This window comes from Stegostoma tigrinum, chromosome 16, assembly GCF_030684315.1.
Source record: "Stegostoma tigrinum isolate sSteTig4 chromosome 16, sSteTig4.hap1, whole genome shotgun sequence".
Taxonomy (NCBI): domain Eukaryota; kingdom Metazoa; phylum Chordata; class Chondrichthyes; order Orectolobiformes; family Stegostomatidae; genus Stegostoma; species Stegostoma tigrinum.
The window spans coordinates 45,154,388-45,170,660 of NC_081369.1; the positions used below are offsets into that span (position 1 = coordinate 45,154,388).

Below are 16,273 nucleotides of genomic sequence, written 5' to 3' on the forward strand. Positions count from 1 at the left end.
TTTCAATCTGTTGGCTTGATAATTTCTGTCTAAAGAGTACATCTTGGGTTTTGTTCATGTACATGCAACACAAAAGTCCATTTTAGTTTGCTTATTGAGTGAGAATTTAGTGTCGGAATAATGGAAGTTTTAACAACAACAATTCGTTTTTAAACTGCATCTTTAACAAGTGAAATGTCCCAAAGCACCTAAAAGGTACATCATCAGGCAAAATTTGATATTGAAGCACATGAAGAAATATTAGAATAGTTTGTGTAGTTGGGTAAAAGGAGTATTTTTAAAGAACATCTTAAAGATGAATAGAGAAACATTGGCAGTCAATGAGGTTTAGGAAGTGAATTCTGAAGTTCAAGACCTAAGTTGCTAAAGATATTGCTCTGAGTTAAGTGGTTGTTATGCAAGAGGACAGAATTAGACAAGTGCAGAGATCCTGAAGAGTGCCAGACTAAAGGGAACTACAGAGTTGGAAGAGGCATGGTCATGGATTGCTTAGAAAGCAAGAGTAAGAATTATACATTTGAGGTGACACCAGTCCAACATTGTGATGTAAATTAGTCAAGACTTAGCATGAGTTCGAGCTTGAGCAACGGACTATTGTACCGGCTTAAATTGATGAAAGCTAACAGTTTTCTCTGATATTAAAGTAAATCAAAAAGCAGCTTCCCACAATCATGCACGTACACTTATATGTGAAAATCTAGAAGTAGCTGTCTTGCCCTGCTTTTCCACAAACTTCATGATACCTGTACCTTGCAGAGACATTTTGTGTTGAAATGTGGAATGCACAATGTTGTTTCTCTTTGATGGTCAATACATGCTAAACTCATGAAATGAAGTTTGAGCTTGTTGATTCCAGTGTAAAGTCAATATTTATCGATGTGATAAACCATAATCATTGCCAATTGACTCATCGGCATGGAAATTTACAAAGTGGAAATAATTCTGTCAGATCTTTAATTATTGCATATTTATAGAGTTTCTTTTATCTTTGTTTCTAATCCAGTATTTTCACCTTTTTGTATTTGGATTCCATTCATGATTTGGCGATGAATTCACTATCTGACACTTTTGAATTCAGACTCTGCACTATTCATTAATTATTCTTCAATTTGATTGCTAAAGGAGATTGGCAGTTGGAGCATTGTTCACACAGGTCCTAGTTTCTCTGTAGAGCTTGCTGTGCTGAAATATATCTCTGATTATAATAAGTTTGTATGCAAACCTCCATAGAAAACCTGTGGGAAAGTATACATTTTTGGCAATGTAGCTTTTTAGTGAGTGTTGCAACGAAACATAAAAATGTTAGTTTGTGGCTGAGATTTGCAGGTTGTTTCAAAAGCCTGCTTTTTTGGATTTCTTCCACTTCTAAACATACTCAGTTTGTTTGGTGACAATGCAACTTTTTTGAAGACTTTCTCTAGCAGTGATTGTCTATATTGCTAGAATCAGAATCTAATGCGTTTGATTCCTTTTTAAGGAGATTTTCAAACAGTGCCACACTTACTCCTGAAGAAGAAGAACAGAGAAATGTGTACACCAGCATTTTAGAGTTTGAGCAAGACCATGTAAGTACCAAACGAAAAACAACATCATTCTGTTCAATTGTACTGAAACGCAATAAGGGTTTAATTCCTCTAATGTAGTGTACTGCGAACCAATCAAAAAAATTTGACTTGTAAAAGTTTAGCGGAGTCTTGACTGTTTAATAAATACTCAATGCTTCCAAAAGCCAGTTCGTTATGTTCTATCTTTAATATTTTCTAAACAACCGGTTTGAAGACATAATGGTGCACCTCTGAAGCAGGTAACACTTGGAACTGGCCTCCTGCCTCAGAGGTAGGGACAATAGAACATAGAACAGTACAGCACAGAACAGGCCCTTCAGCCCACAATGTTGTGCCGACCATTGATCCTCATGTATGCACCCTCAAATTTCTGTGACCATATACATGTCCAGCAGTCTCTTAAATGACCCCAATGACCTTGCTTCCACAACTGCTGCTGGCAACGCATTCCATGCTCTCACAACTCTCTGCGTAAAGAACCTGCCTCTGACATCCCCTCGATACTTTCCACCAACCAGCTTAAAACTATGACCCCTCGTGCTAGCCATTTCTGCCCTGGGAAATAGTCTCTGGCTATCAACTCTATCTATGCCTCTCATTATCTTATATACCTCAATTAGGTCCCCTCTCCTCCTCCTTTTCTCCAATGAAAAGAAACCGAGCTCAGTCAACCTCTCTTCATAAGATAAACCCTCCAGTCCAGGCAGCATCCTGGTAAACCTCCTCTGAACCCTCTCCAAAGCATCCACATCTTTCCTGTAATAGGGCGCCCAGAACTGGACGCAGTATTCCAAGTGCGGTCTAACCAAAGTTTTATAGAGCTGCAACAAGATCTCACGACTCTTAAACTCAATCCCCCTGTTAATGAAAGCCAAAACACCATATGCTTTCTTAACAACCCTGTCCACTTGGGTGGCCATTTTAAGTGATCTATGTATCTGCACACCAAGATCCCTCTGTTCCTCCACGCTGCCAAGAATCCTATCCTTAATCCTGTACTCAGCTTTCAAATTCGACCTTCCAAAATGCATCACCTCGCATTTATCCAGGTTGAACTCCATCTGCCACCTCTCAGCCCATCTCTGCATCCTGTCAATGTCCCGCTGCAGCCTACAACAGCCCTCTACACTGTCAACGACACCTCCGACCTTTGTGTCGTCTGCAAACTTGCTGACCCATCCTTCAATTCCCTCGTCCAAGTCATTAATAAAAATTACAAACAGTAGAGGCCCAAGGACAGAGCCCTGTGGAACTCCACTCACCACTGACTTCCAGGCAGAATATTTTCCTTCTACTACCACTCGCTGTCTTCTGTTGGCCAGCCAATTCTGTATCCAAGCAGCTAAGTTCCCCTGTATCCCATTCCTCCTGACCTTCTGAATGAGCCTACCATGGGGAACCTGATCAAATGCCTTACTGAAGTCCATATACACCACATCCACAGCTCGACCCTCATCAACCTTTCTAGTCACATCCTCAAAAAACTCGATAAGGTTTGTAAGGCATGACCTACCCCTCACAAAGCCGTGTTGACTGTATTTGATCAAGCCATGCTCTTCCAGATGGTCATAAATCTTATCCCTCAGAATCCTTTCTAACACCTTGCAGACGACAGACGTGAGACTTACCGGTCTATAATTGCCGGGGATTTCCCTATTTCCTTTCTTGAAGAGAGGAATTACATTTACCTCTCTCCAGTCCTCAGGTACGACTCCAGTGGAGAGCGAGGATGCAAAGATCTTCGCAAGTGGCGAAGCAATTGCATTTCTCGCTTCCCAAAGCAGCCGAGGACAAATCTGATCCGGGCCTGGCGACTTGTCAATCTTAATGTTTGACAAAATTTTCAGCACATCAGCTTCGTCTATCTCTATCCATTCCAGCATGCACACCTGCTCTTCAAAGGTTTCATTCACTACAAAGTTGGTTTCTTTCGTAAAGACAGAAGCAAAAATCTCATTTAGGGCTTCCCCTACCTCCTCAGGCTCCACACACAAGTTCCCTATGCTATCCCTGATCGGCCCTACTCTTTCTTTGACCATTCTCTTATTCCTCACGTAAGTGTAAAATGCCTTTGTGTTTTCCCGGATTCCTTCTGCCAAGCCTTTCTCGTGCCCCCTCCTGGCTCTCCTCAGACCATTTTTGAGCTCCTTCCTTGCCTGCATGTAATCCTCTCTAGCTGAACTTGACCCTAGCTTCCTCCACCTTATGTAAGCTACCTTCTTCCTTTTCACTAGAAGCTCCACCGCTCTCGTCATCCAAGGTTCCTTAATCTTACCCCTTCTTGCCTGTCTCAGAGGGACATATTTACTCATCACTCCCAACAACTGTTCCTTAAACCGTCTCCACATGTCTATAGTAAACTACTGTGCCACAGAGCCCTTTTATGTTATTCAGTCGGTTCACCCCAATAACCCGTTGAACTACTTGTAATGGTAATGCTGAATGCAACTTTATACATTTTACAGCTGCAAAATTTGTTGTAAAAACATTGAAGTACAATATGCCTTTGTGTATAGACACAGTTCTCCTATACCAATTTTATTCAGTTTTAAATTTTATAATAGTATACGTTATTCTGTACAGAATCTGTATACACAACAGAGTTTTAAAAGAAGCAAGCTTTGTGCTTAACCTTTAATCAAGGATTGTATAGTTTAACAGACAGCAGTTTATATTTATATTGTTGTAAAGATATTTTTAACCATAATTGAATGCCAACAGCAATTGAAAAGCTTTCCAAAACCTGCAATAATTATACTTTAAATCATTTTTCTGTAGGAATGGCCCAAACAATGGAAAATGAAGTTAAGATCACAACCCAATGACCATGTTTTGGTAGCTGGCCTTTTATCCCAAATATTGAGGTAAAGATTTTATGCAGAAGGGGTTGAGTTGATAGAATTCTTGTGAAGATGTTGCAATTATGGCAGTTCTTCTAGCTAGTCAATTTTTCTCGAATTAACTGCAGTAGATGAAGAACAGTTAAAACTTCTTATTATATCTAGCCTGTAACTGCAAGATTACTGCCAGTAATGATGCTGAGGTAGAGATAGTGGAAAGCGTCAAATTCCTGGGAGTGACGATCACCCACAATCTGCCCTGAACCACCCAGGTTGACACTACAGTCAAGAAAGCACGGCAACGCCTTTACATCCTCGGGAGGCTGAGGAAATTCAGCAAGTCTATAAAGCCTCTTACAAATTTTTATAGATGCAGCATAGAAAGCATCCTATTTGAGGATGCATCACAGTATAGAATGGCAACTGCTGTACCCAAGACCAAAAGAAACTACAGGCATTTGTGAACACAGCACAGTCCTTCATCTAAACCAGCCTCCTATTCATGGAAAACCGAAAGAACTGCAGATGCTGTAAATCAGGAACAAAAACAGAAGTTGCTGGAAAAGCTCGGTAAGTGTGGCAGCAGTAGGTGTGACGAAAAAAATCAGAATTAACGTTTCAGGTCCAGTGATCCTCAGAACTTCTTCCTTTCTGAGGAAGGGTCACCAGAAGTGAAACATTAACTCTGGTTTTTTTCTTCACAGATGCTGCCAGACCTGCTGAGCTTTTCTAGCAACTTCTGTTTTTTTTCCCCCCATTCATTGACTTCATCTATATTTCCCACTGCATTGGGAATGTAACCAACATAATCAAAGACTGCTTCCACCTGATAATTCTGTCTTCCACCCTCTTCCATCAGGCAGAAGATATACAAGTTTGAATATGCATATGAACAGATTCAAAAACAGCTTCTTCCCCACTGTTATCAGACTTTTGAATGGACCTCTCTAGTATTAATATTAATGTTAATGTTGATCTCTCTCTGCACCCACTTGGCAGCTGAAACATTGTATCCTGCATTCTGTTCTGTCACCCTGGTACAGCACGTAAGACAACACTTTTCACTCTACATGTGACACTAATAAATCAAATCAAAGACTAGATTATTTGAAGCACTCTGTAATCATTTAGGCCCCCATAATTTAGCATTGATGTTCATGCTTGATCTTCTCTCGTGCAGCCTTCCAGTCTGTACGTATAATTTCACACTTTCAGTCAACCTGTTGCAATATAGCAAGACAGTGTTAACCTCAAATTGGTTGATCATACCTCATGCCAATTCACTTTTTGTCTTGCTCTGTTCACAGGCAGACCACTAGATAGAGTACCACAAGAGCTCACTGTTGTCCTGCAAGTGCCTGCAAGCATTTACTAATTTATTTTTCTCAAAATTTCTTCTGTTGCATGGTGGATTTATAACAATTCTTTCTTCAAATTGATTTTCATGACTTTATTACAACCCACAAATTTTGAGCCAGCATGCTGCAGAAATCTTCTTATCTATCAGGTGCATTTAAAATGTTTGGATTTCTTTTTCTGTTTATTCCCAGACATCTTTCTTTATCTTCTCTTTCTTGCCATCCAAATAAGCATAGGAGTACTCCGGATGATAGCAACAGCAGGAAATTATGTAAAAGCAGAACAACTTAATGTCTGAAGAATTTTATTGGAATAAAAACAAAGTGCTGGAGAAACTCAGCAGGTCAGGCAGCACCTGTAGCAAGAGAAACAGACTTAACATTTCCAGTTCAGAATGACTTTCATTGAACTTGAAACACAAACTCTGTTTCTGTCTCGACAGATGTTCTGAGGCTCTGCTGAATTCCTCTCTATTATGTTCTATTTTTATTTCAGATCTTCAGCATCTGCAGTATTTTACATTAGTTTAATGTCTTCTCTCATCGAGTTGGTAAAACTGAACCCCAGAATGAACTGACGCATTAAGAAAGTAGGGAGAAACATGAAAGTATTGCACTACCTGAAAAATATTATTCCATTTGTACCATGATATTTTTCAAACTATATTTTCTTCTGTGTAGTTGCAAATACTAACAAGCTTCTGAGGGTCGCATGTTCTAATTTCAGAACTATCACATCTTCTATCAAAGAAGAATTTTTTTTAATTGGGAAGCAAATAATGTGCTAGTGAGTCACCAATATAGAAGATTTCTGAAATTATGTGACCCTCAGTAACTCTGTTTAAAAGATATAAAAGTAATGTTGCCATAGACCTACCAGACTGTAGGGCTGCTGTCATATTAGGGAGAGACAATTGCCGGCGGTTTAACCTGAGGGTCACCACACCTCAGACAAGGGGCGAGGTTAAGAAGGAGAGTTATTTATGGTATGCTTACCCAGTGTGGGAAATGAACAGGTTCTGCATCACAAACCAGCCATCCAACCAAGTTGAGCTAAACAAGTCCCATGGTATCTTAAAAGTGTTAGGGTGCAGAAGGAGACCAATCAGCCTATTGTGTGTACACTGCCTACCTAAGTAAGCATCATGACTCAATGCCAGTGTCTTTTATAAATCTTTCAGCTACCCTGTCCAGTAGAATGAAATAATAATTCTACAATATCAACATTTTTAGACATCTCAAGATGTGTACAATTTAAAAATTGTATATTTTTCAAATCGCTACCATCCTGCCTTTGGCTCTTACTCGGATTCTGACAGTCTCTGGTATCTTGCCTTAACAGCAAACTGTTCAATTATAAATGTGATTAGTGGCAAGCCCACCTTTATCTTTAACTCCTACATATACGTACATGCTTACAAGTAGAAGTCACACAGTGCTGATCAGAAATAGGATCCCAAATGAAATTTCTCCCTTTGAATGTAGCAGCCTTGTAAACAATTTGCTTGCTAACTCATTTAATAAGAATTGGATTTTAATGCACATGTATATCTAAACCTCTGTAGGCATCGGTAGTGTTCAAATAAAATTAACGACTTTTCATGTGTATATAAGCAATACTCCAAAATGAACTACTTAAATGTTTGATACTTCCTGAACAAAATTCCCAAATATTTTGCTAGAAACTAATTGATGGAGGGATTTATTGCTTTCGTCTACAAGCTCCTTTATGTTTTCCAAAGGTGTTTGCATAGTGATGTCACCGTGGCCTAAGGTGCTGTAATTTTGCATAAGTGTTCCTACTTTGTTTGCAAATGCTAGTTATTCATTTTGAAATTTGACTGAAGATTGCTAAGAACTAGCTTTACCCAGAGATAAACTTATAATTTGCTAACATCCAATTTTTAAATTTTGGAACAACCTCCAAATTTGAGGAAAATGATCCTTGCTAATGGTGGATTAAGACATAGTTCCTCTTAGCTCATTTGCATTCACTGAACATCAAAGTGCAAATTCAGATGTTAGAGATCAGAGTGGACTGGCACAAAATGTTACAGATCAACAATTCTGCTCAGCATAGAGAACAATTTCTTGAAAGTTATGTGACTCTTGTCATTTACAAGTATATTGTCATATGTTGATGCAAACACTGATTTCTTTTAAGGTTGAGGATGAGCCATATTTGTCTATCTGTTTATCTGTGACGACAGGGGAATATTCGTTGATTCAGATTTGTTCACTCAAATACATTTTAGTAAACAATAGTACCACAGAATTTACTGCTTTTGGACTCTGTTGCGTTACTTCAACTAACAGACAGTTCTGAGAAATCTAAACAACTTTAAGATATATTGAGACATTATACATCAGCTCCACAACTTATATAGCAGTGTTTGTAAACTTAACATTAATAATTATTGAAGGAGCTAATGGACTTGGAAAATTATGTGGATGGATGACTAAAAATCAGATTCCATTTCCATTCATGTGATTCATGTGGAGTCAAAGTGTCAGAGAGATGTACAGCATGGAAACAGACTCTTCGGTCCAATTCCTCCATGCCGACCAGATATCCTAAATTAATCTAGTCCTATTTGCCAGCATTTGGCCCATATCCGTCGAAGCCCTTCCTACTCTTGTACCCCATCCAGATGACTATTAAAATGTTACAAGTGTACCAGCCTCCACCACTTCCTCTGGCAGTTCATTCCATACGAAGACCCCGCTCTGTGTGAAAATGTTGCTGTTTCGGTCCCTTTTATATCTTTTCCTTCTCACCTTAATCCTATTACCTTTAACTTTAGACTCTCCTACCCTGTGGAAAAGACCTTGGCTATTCAACCTATTCATGTCCCTCATGACTTTATAAACCCCTATAAGATTTTGAAGTCAAATGTGACTTAATTCAAAGCTGTAATAATTGTTTCTCATGTAAATTTGAAGAGTTTTGCATTATCTGAAGAATCATCAAAGTTCAGGATTTTGTAAGGTGAGATCTAGGCAGTGAAAGACTGAACTTAGGATGGTATATATTTCTCCTTGTACTCATCAGTTGTGAATTAATTTTGTTTTTGATTAATCTGTTTCATTCCCTAGTTGCTCAGAATATCCAATCTCCCAACTCCTGAAGAAACTGCAGTGCAAGATCTACAACAAGCTTTATCCGATTGTGAATAAACACTTTTTAGACCTGGCCAGTGTCAATGAACTTGATGCGGGCACCGGATCGTATTCATCTGTTTCGCAGAATGTGACGGCTTCACTCAACAGAGGAAGCAGGTTAAAGTCTTCCAAAAGCGCATGCTGTTTGGCATCTGTTCAAGATCATAATAAAATAAATAATGGTGGATTAAGACATAGTTCCTCAGTTAGCTCATTTGCATTCACTGAACATCAAAATGCAAATTCAGATGTTAGAGATCAGAGTGGACTGACACAACATATTACAAGTCAACAACTTAACTCACCTACGACTGTTGTGCCAAATTCGATGGCTGATAAAGACAGTCCTTTTGAAGACTTGGAACATTATGTGATGAAGTTTGAGGAACAACCGGGAAGCATTACAGATAGCCTGATGCAGGTGACAAACACTTATCATCTTCATCAAATGGAAGATGTTTCATTGCAAAATCTCCTGAAGAGTATTGTAACAGATGTACATAATTCAATAGGTAATGTACTGATTCCCTTCACAAATTTGATTAGATGTAATTATTCTGTAATACCAGTAAAAGCTGTGAGAAGAAGACATTTGCTGGTCAAAATAGGGAAAGTTGCTGTGAATTCTTGCACAAGGTAACACTAGCATAGATTTTTGAATTCTCACTGATACAATGTGCAAGACTTATATCAGTTTCATAATCTACAGTTTAGTTGGAACATGTACATTATGCCAAAATGGAGATAAAAGGGAGTAGAGCTGGATGAACACAGCAGACCAAGCAGCATCAGAGGAGCAGGAAAGCTGACGTTTCGGGCCTTGGCCCTTCTTCAGAAATGGGGGAGGGGAAGGGGGTCTGAAATAAATCGGGAGTGGGGGGAGGCAGATAGAAGATGGATAGAGGAGAAGATAGGTGGAGAGGAGACAGACAGGTTAGACAGGCAGGGATGGAGCCAGTAAAGGCTAGTGTAGGTGGGGAGTTAAGGAGGGGACAAGTCAGTTCAGGGAGAATGGACAGGTCAAAGGGGCTCATCCCCAGTTAAAATTAGACTCACATTTATTCCTAACTTTTCTGCCTTTCCACTGTGTCCTGATTTATACTGATCAATTGCCCTCCACCCCATTGTGCTGAGACACTTCTATCCTGTGCCAAGGTTGTTACCCACCTGTACCCTTGCCCACTACTCCTCCATTTACTGTCAAGGCCCACTTTCACAAATTCAAGCTTCACTTGAGAGCTGACAATACGTAATCTGATGTCAGAGATGCTACCTTTATAATGGATCAAGAAACTGAGAGCCCATTTTCCCCCTCAGGTGTCCATAAAGGTGTGATTTGGAGATGAGCAGTGGGCTTCTATTATCCGTCAACCAACAAAAACTTAATCTGGTCCCATTTTGAGTTTTGAGACCCTGCTGTGTAAATTTGCCTGCTGAGCCTATTTACAGGCACCACTTCCCTTAAAATGTGTTTTTATTTTATTCAGAGGCACTTTATGCTATTCCGAAGTTGGGAAAGGTGCGTAAGTAAATACAATATGGTTGCTTTGTATTCTTATCCCTTCAGTCCTTTTCTCTCTTTGTTTTTGTTTCTTATTAATTCCTCGTTTCCTCTTTCTTTTGTGTTATTGAATTTTCCGGACACCTCTACACCTGATGTAGTTGCCACCTTGTTATGCTTGTAACCTTCATTAACTGAATTAGTCAGAAATCACCTGCATGCTCCCTTCTCACAATGTGTTCTCGGGTAATAACTAAGGTAGGTAAAATTGCAAATACAATTCCACGTGCATTTTTTTAGGGACCTGATAGTTTCATGTCTTCCTGATCAGTTCTACTAAAGGTACTAGACATATTTCTTGTAATCTAGATGAATGTAAGTTTGTTTCAAATCATGCAAGGGAGGTAAGATTTTCAAGTTAACGAGTCTTATTTTTCAGTATTATAGGGACATGTGTGGTACATTGACACATTAGGAAGTGTGACAATAAGAGAATTTGAAATGTGTTGGATAAACTCAATATAAACATATTCTAATCTTTGACTTTGTGCTGAAAGTTCAAAAGTCGTGCGTGGAATTAAAACATTATTTAGAAAGCAAATGTATTTTCTTTACTTTAAAGTAAAATTTTATTTTAATCAGGAGGAATAGGGTTTAAGAAATAACTTATTTTTTAATGTGGATGTGTAAATTAAAAACGAGGTTTGAGGATGGTATTTCTGTCAGATACAAAATGAATGAATGTTCTGAGGAAACACTCAAACCTTATAAATGAATTGAGAAACAAAACAAGCCACTAGATGTCACTATGCTTTAAGGATCAGGGTTGAAATAAAATTCCAAGAAAAAATTACCGTTGAATTGTCTGTGGGGAGGCAACCACTGTCAATTGTAATTCCAAGCCTTCCACCGCCTGTAATGCTGCTTGGCCTGCTTTGTTCATCCAGCTCTACATCTTGTTATCTCAGATTCTCCAGCGTCTGCAGTTCCCACTATCTCTGTCATTCCATTCCTACGTTTTTGCGCGATGACCATGTTATGCAGTTCTGACCTAGATTCCTAGTGTTGGCCTCTTCAGAAATTTAGAACACATTTTAAACCAAAGTCCTCCATAGTCATGGGTCTTTTGGCGAAGTCAAACTGTGTCTACCTTTTATGGCATTAGCTATGCTCTGCCAAGTATTTATTTATTAACACATTGAGAAGCTTTGGGGCCTTTAAACATGTTTTCAGTGAGGTAATGAATGAATGTGAATGAGGTTAATGGGCTTGGATGACAAGTGAGTAGAGAGGCCAGTGCATCGAGTCAGTTCGGGAGGGGTTCTCAGATCGGGAATAGTAAAGTCATGTTGGGGGAGTGAGTTGTTTGGTTGAGTCGTGAGTCAGATGGTGAGGTTAAGTGAGTTGGGCAAAAGTTGGGGGATCCAAGAGCGATTCAAGGGTCAGCTTTATGGGTACCTGGGAGTTAGACATGTTTTAACCTGTTGAATATTTCTGAGGTAAAAATCCAAGTAAGTCAGTCAATACTGCTCAACTATAGCTTGAGTTTTGACTGTCAAATTCACACTTTTCATATGGATCCCACTGAATCACTGCATTTGGTGTCCTGAGGGCCCCTGATGATTATTCTCTGGTTAGGAATCTGACCTCAGACTATCCAGACACCCGAATGTCTGAGCCGTATTTTACAATATAAATCTGGAAGAAGGGCATTCAGATGACTTTACAGGTATTCCTCCCCCATTTCTTTGTCGTTTTTCAAATAATTCCAAAAGATCTGCACTTGCAGTACTACATCCAGTACAAGATAATAAAATGTGAGGCTGGATGAACACAGCAGGCCAAGCAGCATCTCAGGAGCACAAAAGCTTATCAGCTTTTGTGCTCCTGAGATGCTGCTTGGCCTGCTGTGTTCATCCAGCCTCACATTTTATTAGCTTTTGTGCTCCTGAGATGCTGCTTGGCCTGCTGTGTTCATCCAGCCTCACATTTTATTATCTTGGAATTCTCCAGCATCTGCAGTTCCCATTATCTCTGATACATCCAGTACAGTCCAGTTGATCATAGTTATGTATGAAGAATACTGTAATATGACTCGAAATTTGCCTTTTAAATTGATTGAACCTGCTTTTCTTCTCTATTGGTAAGTTTAAAGTAAACATCTAGATTTTCGTTTCTCTGTACCGTTTACAATCTTGGTATCACTCTAAAGTCACCTGTCAGTTACCTTCCTCCTCAGCTGTAAAAGCCAATGTTGTGCATCTTTTTTTCATAGCTTGATCCTCAGATTTGATGGATCAACCTCATGACTATTCTTTGAATTGGCAAGGGATTAAATGTCTGATATAATCAGCTCAGGCATGGTCTGCAGAGTAATCTGGTTGCAGGATTGTATGCAAATTGAATATGACTTCACACTGCTTGTAGCCTGCTGTTTTGCTTATACAGCGCATTTTGTTTTCTGCTTCATGCTTGCACATGATGTGCACTGAATCTGTTAGAAACTCTAATTTTCTTCTGGCTAAATCATTAACTACTTTAACGACATTTAATATTTATGCTGCCTGTTTTATTCTTCCTAAAGTATTACGCTACACTGATCAATGTTAATATATATATTTAATGCATGATTCGCAGTATAAGTTTCAGAATTCAAGTTGCTCGTGTAAAGAACGAAAATAGGGAAATCTTGGAATGGTTTAAAGCTTTTCATACCTAATTTATGAATGATGTCTCACAAAGATTTAGGAGATAAATGGCCAATCTATTTTAGTGAGGCTGATGAAGGACAAATATTGCACACAAATGTCATTTCCCTGATTTTATTTAAATAATGCTGTGAAGCCACGTATAGTGAACTGAAAATGCAGATGGGCTTTAGTTTTAATGCCTCATTAAAGACAACAGTTTTCATGGTGAGGTACTGCTTGGAGTGCCTAGATTATGTATTTGAATCTCTGCTTTTGATCATATTATTGAGCCAAATTGTGAAACAATACAGTGCCGTAATGCTCTGACTACAGCCCACTTCCCATTGTACATTTAACCTACTGTAATGCTTTGAGCTTAACTAGTAGCCTTTTCCTCTGGAATCTGTGAAGTTTTCATTTAATTGAAGCATACAATGATCCTTGTGCCTTGGAAAGATTTTCTATGTTAAAAGCAGAATGCAAATAGTTACCTGTGCAGAGGCAGCAATATTGTAGTAATGTGCTGAAGTAGTGATACTACTAGACTAATAACCTCAAGCTCAGACTAATGCATTGGGGACTCTGGTTCAAATCCCATTAAGGCAAAAATTAATTCATTTGAAATATGAAGTTAGTCTCAACAATGGTGACCAAATGTTCTCATTTCAGCTGATGGTGATACTGGACAGGTCCGATTCCAGAATGGAACTTGGTTCAATTGACAGTAGATTTTATGTTTTCAGTTTGGTTACTATGGTGTTTGTCACTGAGCATATTCACATGAAGCTGCCAAACAAAAGGGCATAAGTTTATTACAGAAAAGAGAAACAAAACAAGCAGGACAAGTTGGGCCAGGACAAGACTTAACAAAATGAAAGATTTAACCCTTTCTCCCAGCAATATTCTTTATAGAGACCCAATCCCAGTGTAGTATCACTCCTGCCTTAATTCAGATTTTTTTGTTAAACTGACCAGGTTGCAAACATTTCCTTTGGACTTGCTGCACATTCACCAGATGTGGTTCTCTTAATTACTGTCTCTTCCTCAGGTGTACTAACATTCAGTAATACACTGACTTTCTGAATTGAGCATTAAAAAATCCATTGTCTACTTGAATTCCCAAAACAATTTAAGACTTCAGCTCTGACAGTCTTAGAGACTTCCACAAAATCAAACGTCCTTCTGCTGGCATGAATCTTCTTCTTAACCAAAACCTCATTTTGGCATCTGTCTTTATGTTATTAAAGTTCAATTTCGCATGCCCTTCAGTTAATTCCTCATGTTGCTTGCTGATCATGTAGCTTATGTTACATGCTTTCGTGAAAAGGCTGCTTTGAACTCCTTGTTCAAAAAAGGATCACTTTCTTACTTTAAAAAAAGTGCTTTCCACAGAATTAAAACCAAAAATACATTATCTCTACTTTTGAATCTGAAATCCCAAGCAATGATGAAATACAAACCAACGTCACAACGACTATTGATTATTATTAAAACCTATCTAGTTCACTTCAGTAAAGTTCTTTAATGAACAAAATCTACTGATTTTCGTATGGTCTGGCTCACATGTGACTCCAGACCTAGAGCAATGTGGTTAACTCTTATTTCCCCTCTGGAACGGCATGACAAGCTACTCCATAAATGGACAGTTAGACAAGGTCAACAAATACTGGCTTTTGCCTGCAACACCTAAATCCCATCAAAGAAAAAGAAAATGTGCACAAAAAAATTCATAGAAATGAATGTTGTTCTAAAAACTGTCATATTTATAAACAAATATTTATACATCCATTAGAATTCCATTTATAGGTCTTCATAAGTGTCATTAAACCATTGAAATTACCATTAGATGCTGATAGTGTGATGACTTTTGATCCGGAAGCAGTATAATAAGGAAAAGATGTAATTTCTTAAAGTGACCTGTGGACTCCATTTTTAAGAATGAGTGAAGGGGACTTTCAAGTGTTTGCATCCATTTGCCAAAAACTGCTGGTGCATGCAACTAGGCTACACTTGACCTGGATGCAGTTCTATCAAGAAAAGTTAAGAAAGAATCTGTGTGGCAGACAGGCACTAGGAGAATCTACAACCCACAAAGGAGCTGGAGGGGATTGACAATTAGACCATCAATACATAACTAAGAGAAAGCAGCCACAGACAAAGAGAGGAATATAGAAATCCTGTTCAGAGAAGAAAAAGCAAGAAACCAGTTTTTCGGTTTTGCAGAAAAGGTGGCAGGAGCTCCAGAAGTACTGGATGCACTGGTTAAAAAGGTATTTTCCTGGATGCGTCCAACCATAAACTGAATGTTACTGGTTGTTTTAAAAGGGATTCTGGAAAGCTACACCATCCAAACTATCATAATTCAAGGTTAAAAAAAATCACAAAACACCAGGTTGTAGTCCAACAGGTTTATTAAAAAAACACTAGCTTTCGCTCTGCTTCTCCTTCTTCAGGTGTTAGTGAGAGAGGAGGTATCAAGTCACAGAATTTTTAAGTAAGAAATCAAAGGAGCATACAACTGATGCAAATGTATTGAATAAACCTAAAATGGCTGGCTGACTCCCTCCTGTTAAATCTTTAATCAGTTAGAAAGGAGATGTAGGTTTTAATTGATTAAAATGCAAATCCCTGAATTTCTCTGAAGTTACTGCCACGATTTAACTAAAGGCTTTATTAGTGTATACAAGAGGTGACATCTCTGGTCAGACAATGCATTTTAGGTGTGAGGCCTTGTTTAGAATCAGTCTGTGTTTGTGATTTTATTTCCAAAGCAGGAATTTATACAATGTCCCCTTGACTGACTGTGTCTACAAATTGTGTGCTTTTTGAACAAGATCGAATATATCTGCAAATGCAAATTTTCCCCTCATAGATTTACACGTGTGTGTGTGCGCGCATATTTGAGAGAGGCGGAAGAGCGTGCGCACGTCTTTGTGTAAGGGGGCAACGGGGGGTGTGTGTGTGTGTGTGTGTGTGTGTGTTTGAGAGAGTGATCGTGGAGAGCGAGGGAAAGGGAATCAGAGCATGGTGTACAGGCAAATACAACATGCAGACAGTCTGTGAGGAAGGACAAACAGTTGATAGGACAGTTGTTCGTGTGACGGGTTGAAGTGTGTCAATTTTAATGCAAGAAGTGTCAAGAATAAGGGTGATGAAC

General features: G+C 38.8%; 1 protein-coding gene across 3 annotated transcripts in view; it reads left to right on the forward strand.

The window, feature by feature from the left end:
• vps9d1 (VPS9 domain containing 1) overlaps positions 1-16,273 on the forward strand; it is a 151,458-nt gene that overhangs the window by 22,359 nt on the left and 112,826 nt on the right. For all 3 annotated transcript variants that reach the window (XR_009446807.1, XM_048546935.2, XM_048546936.2), the window contains exons 8-10: positions 1,478-1,565; positions 4,344-4,429; positions 8,860-9,437. Coding sequence is in view for 2 of the 3 variants with exons in the window: in XM_048546935.2 (XP_048402892.1) it covers positions 1,478-1,565; positions 4,344-4,429; positions 8,860-9,437 (752 nt within the window). In the remaining variant the exon portion in view is untranslated. The remainder of the gene's footprint in view (positions 1-1,477; positions 1,566-4,343; positions 4,430-8,859; positions 9,438-16,273) is intronic.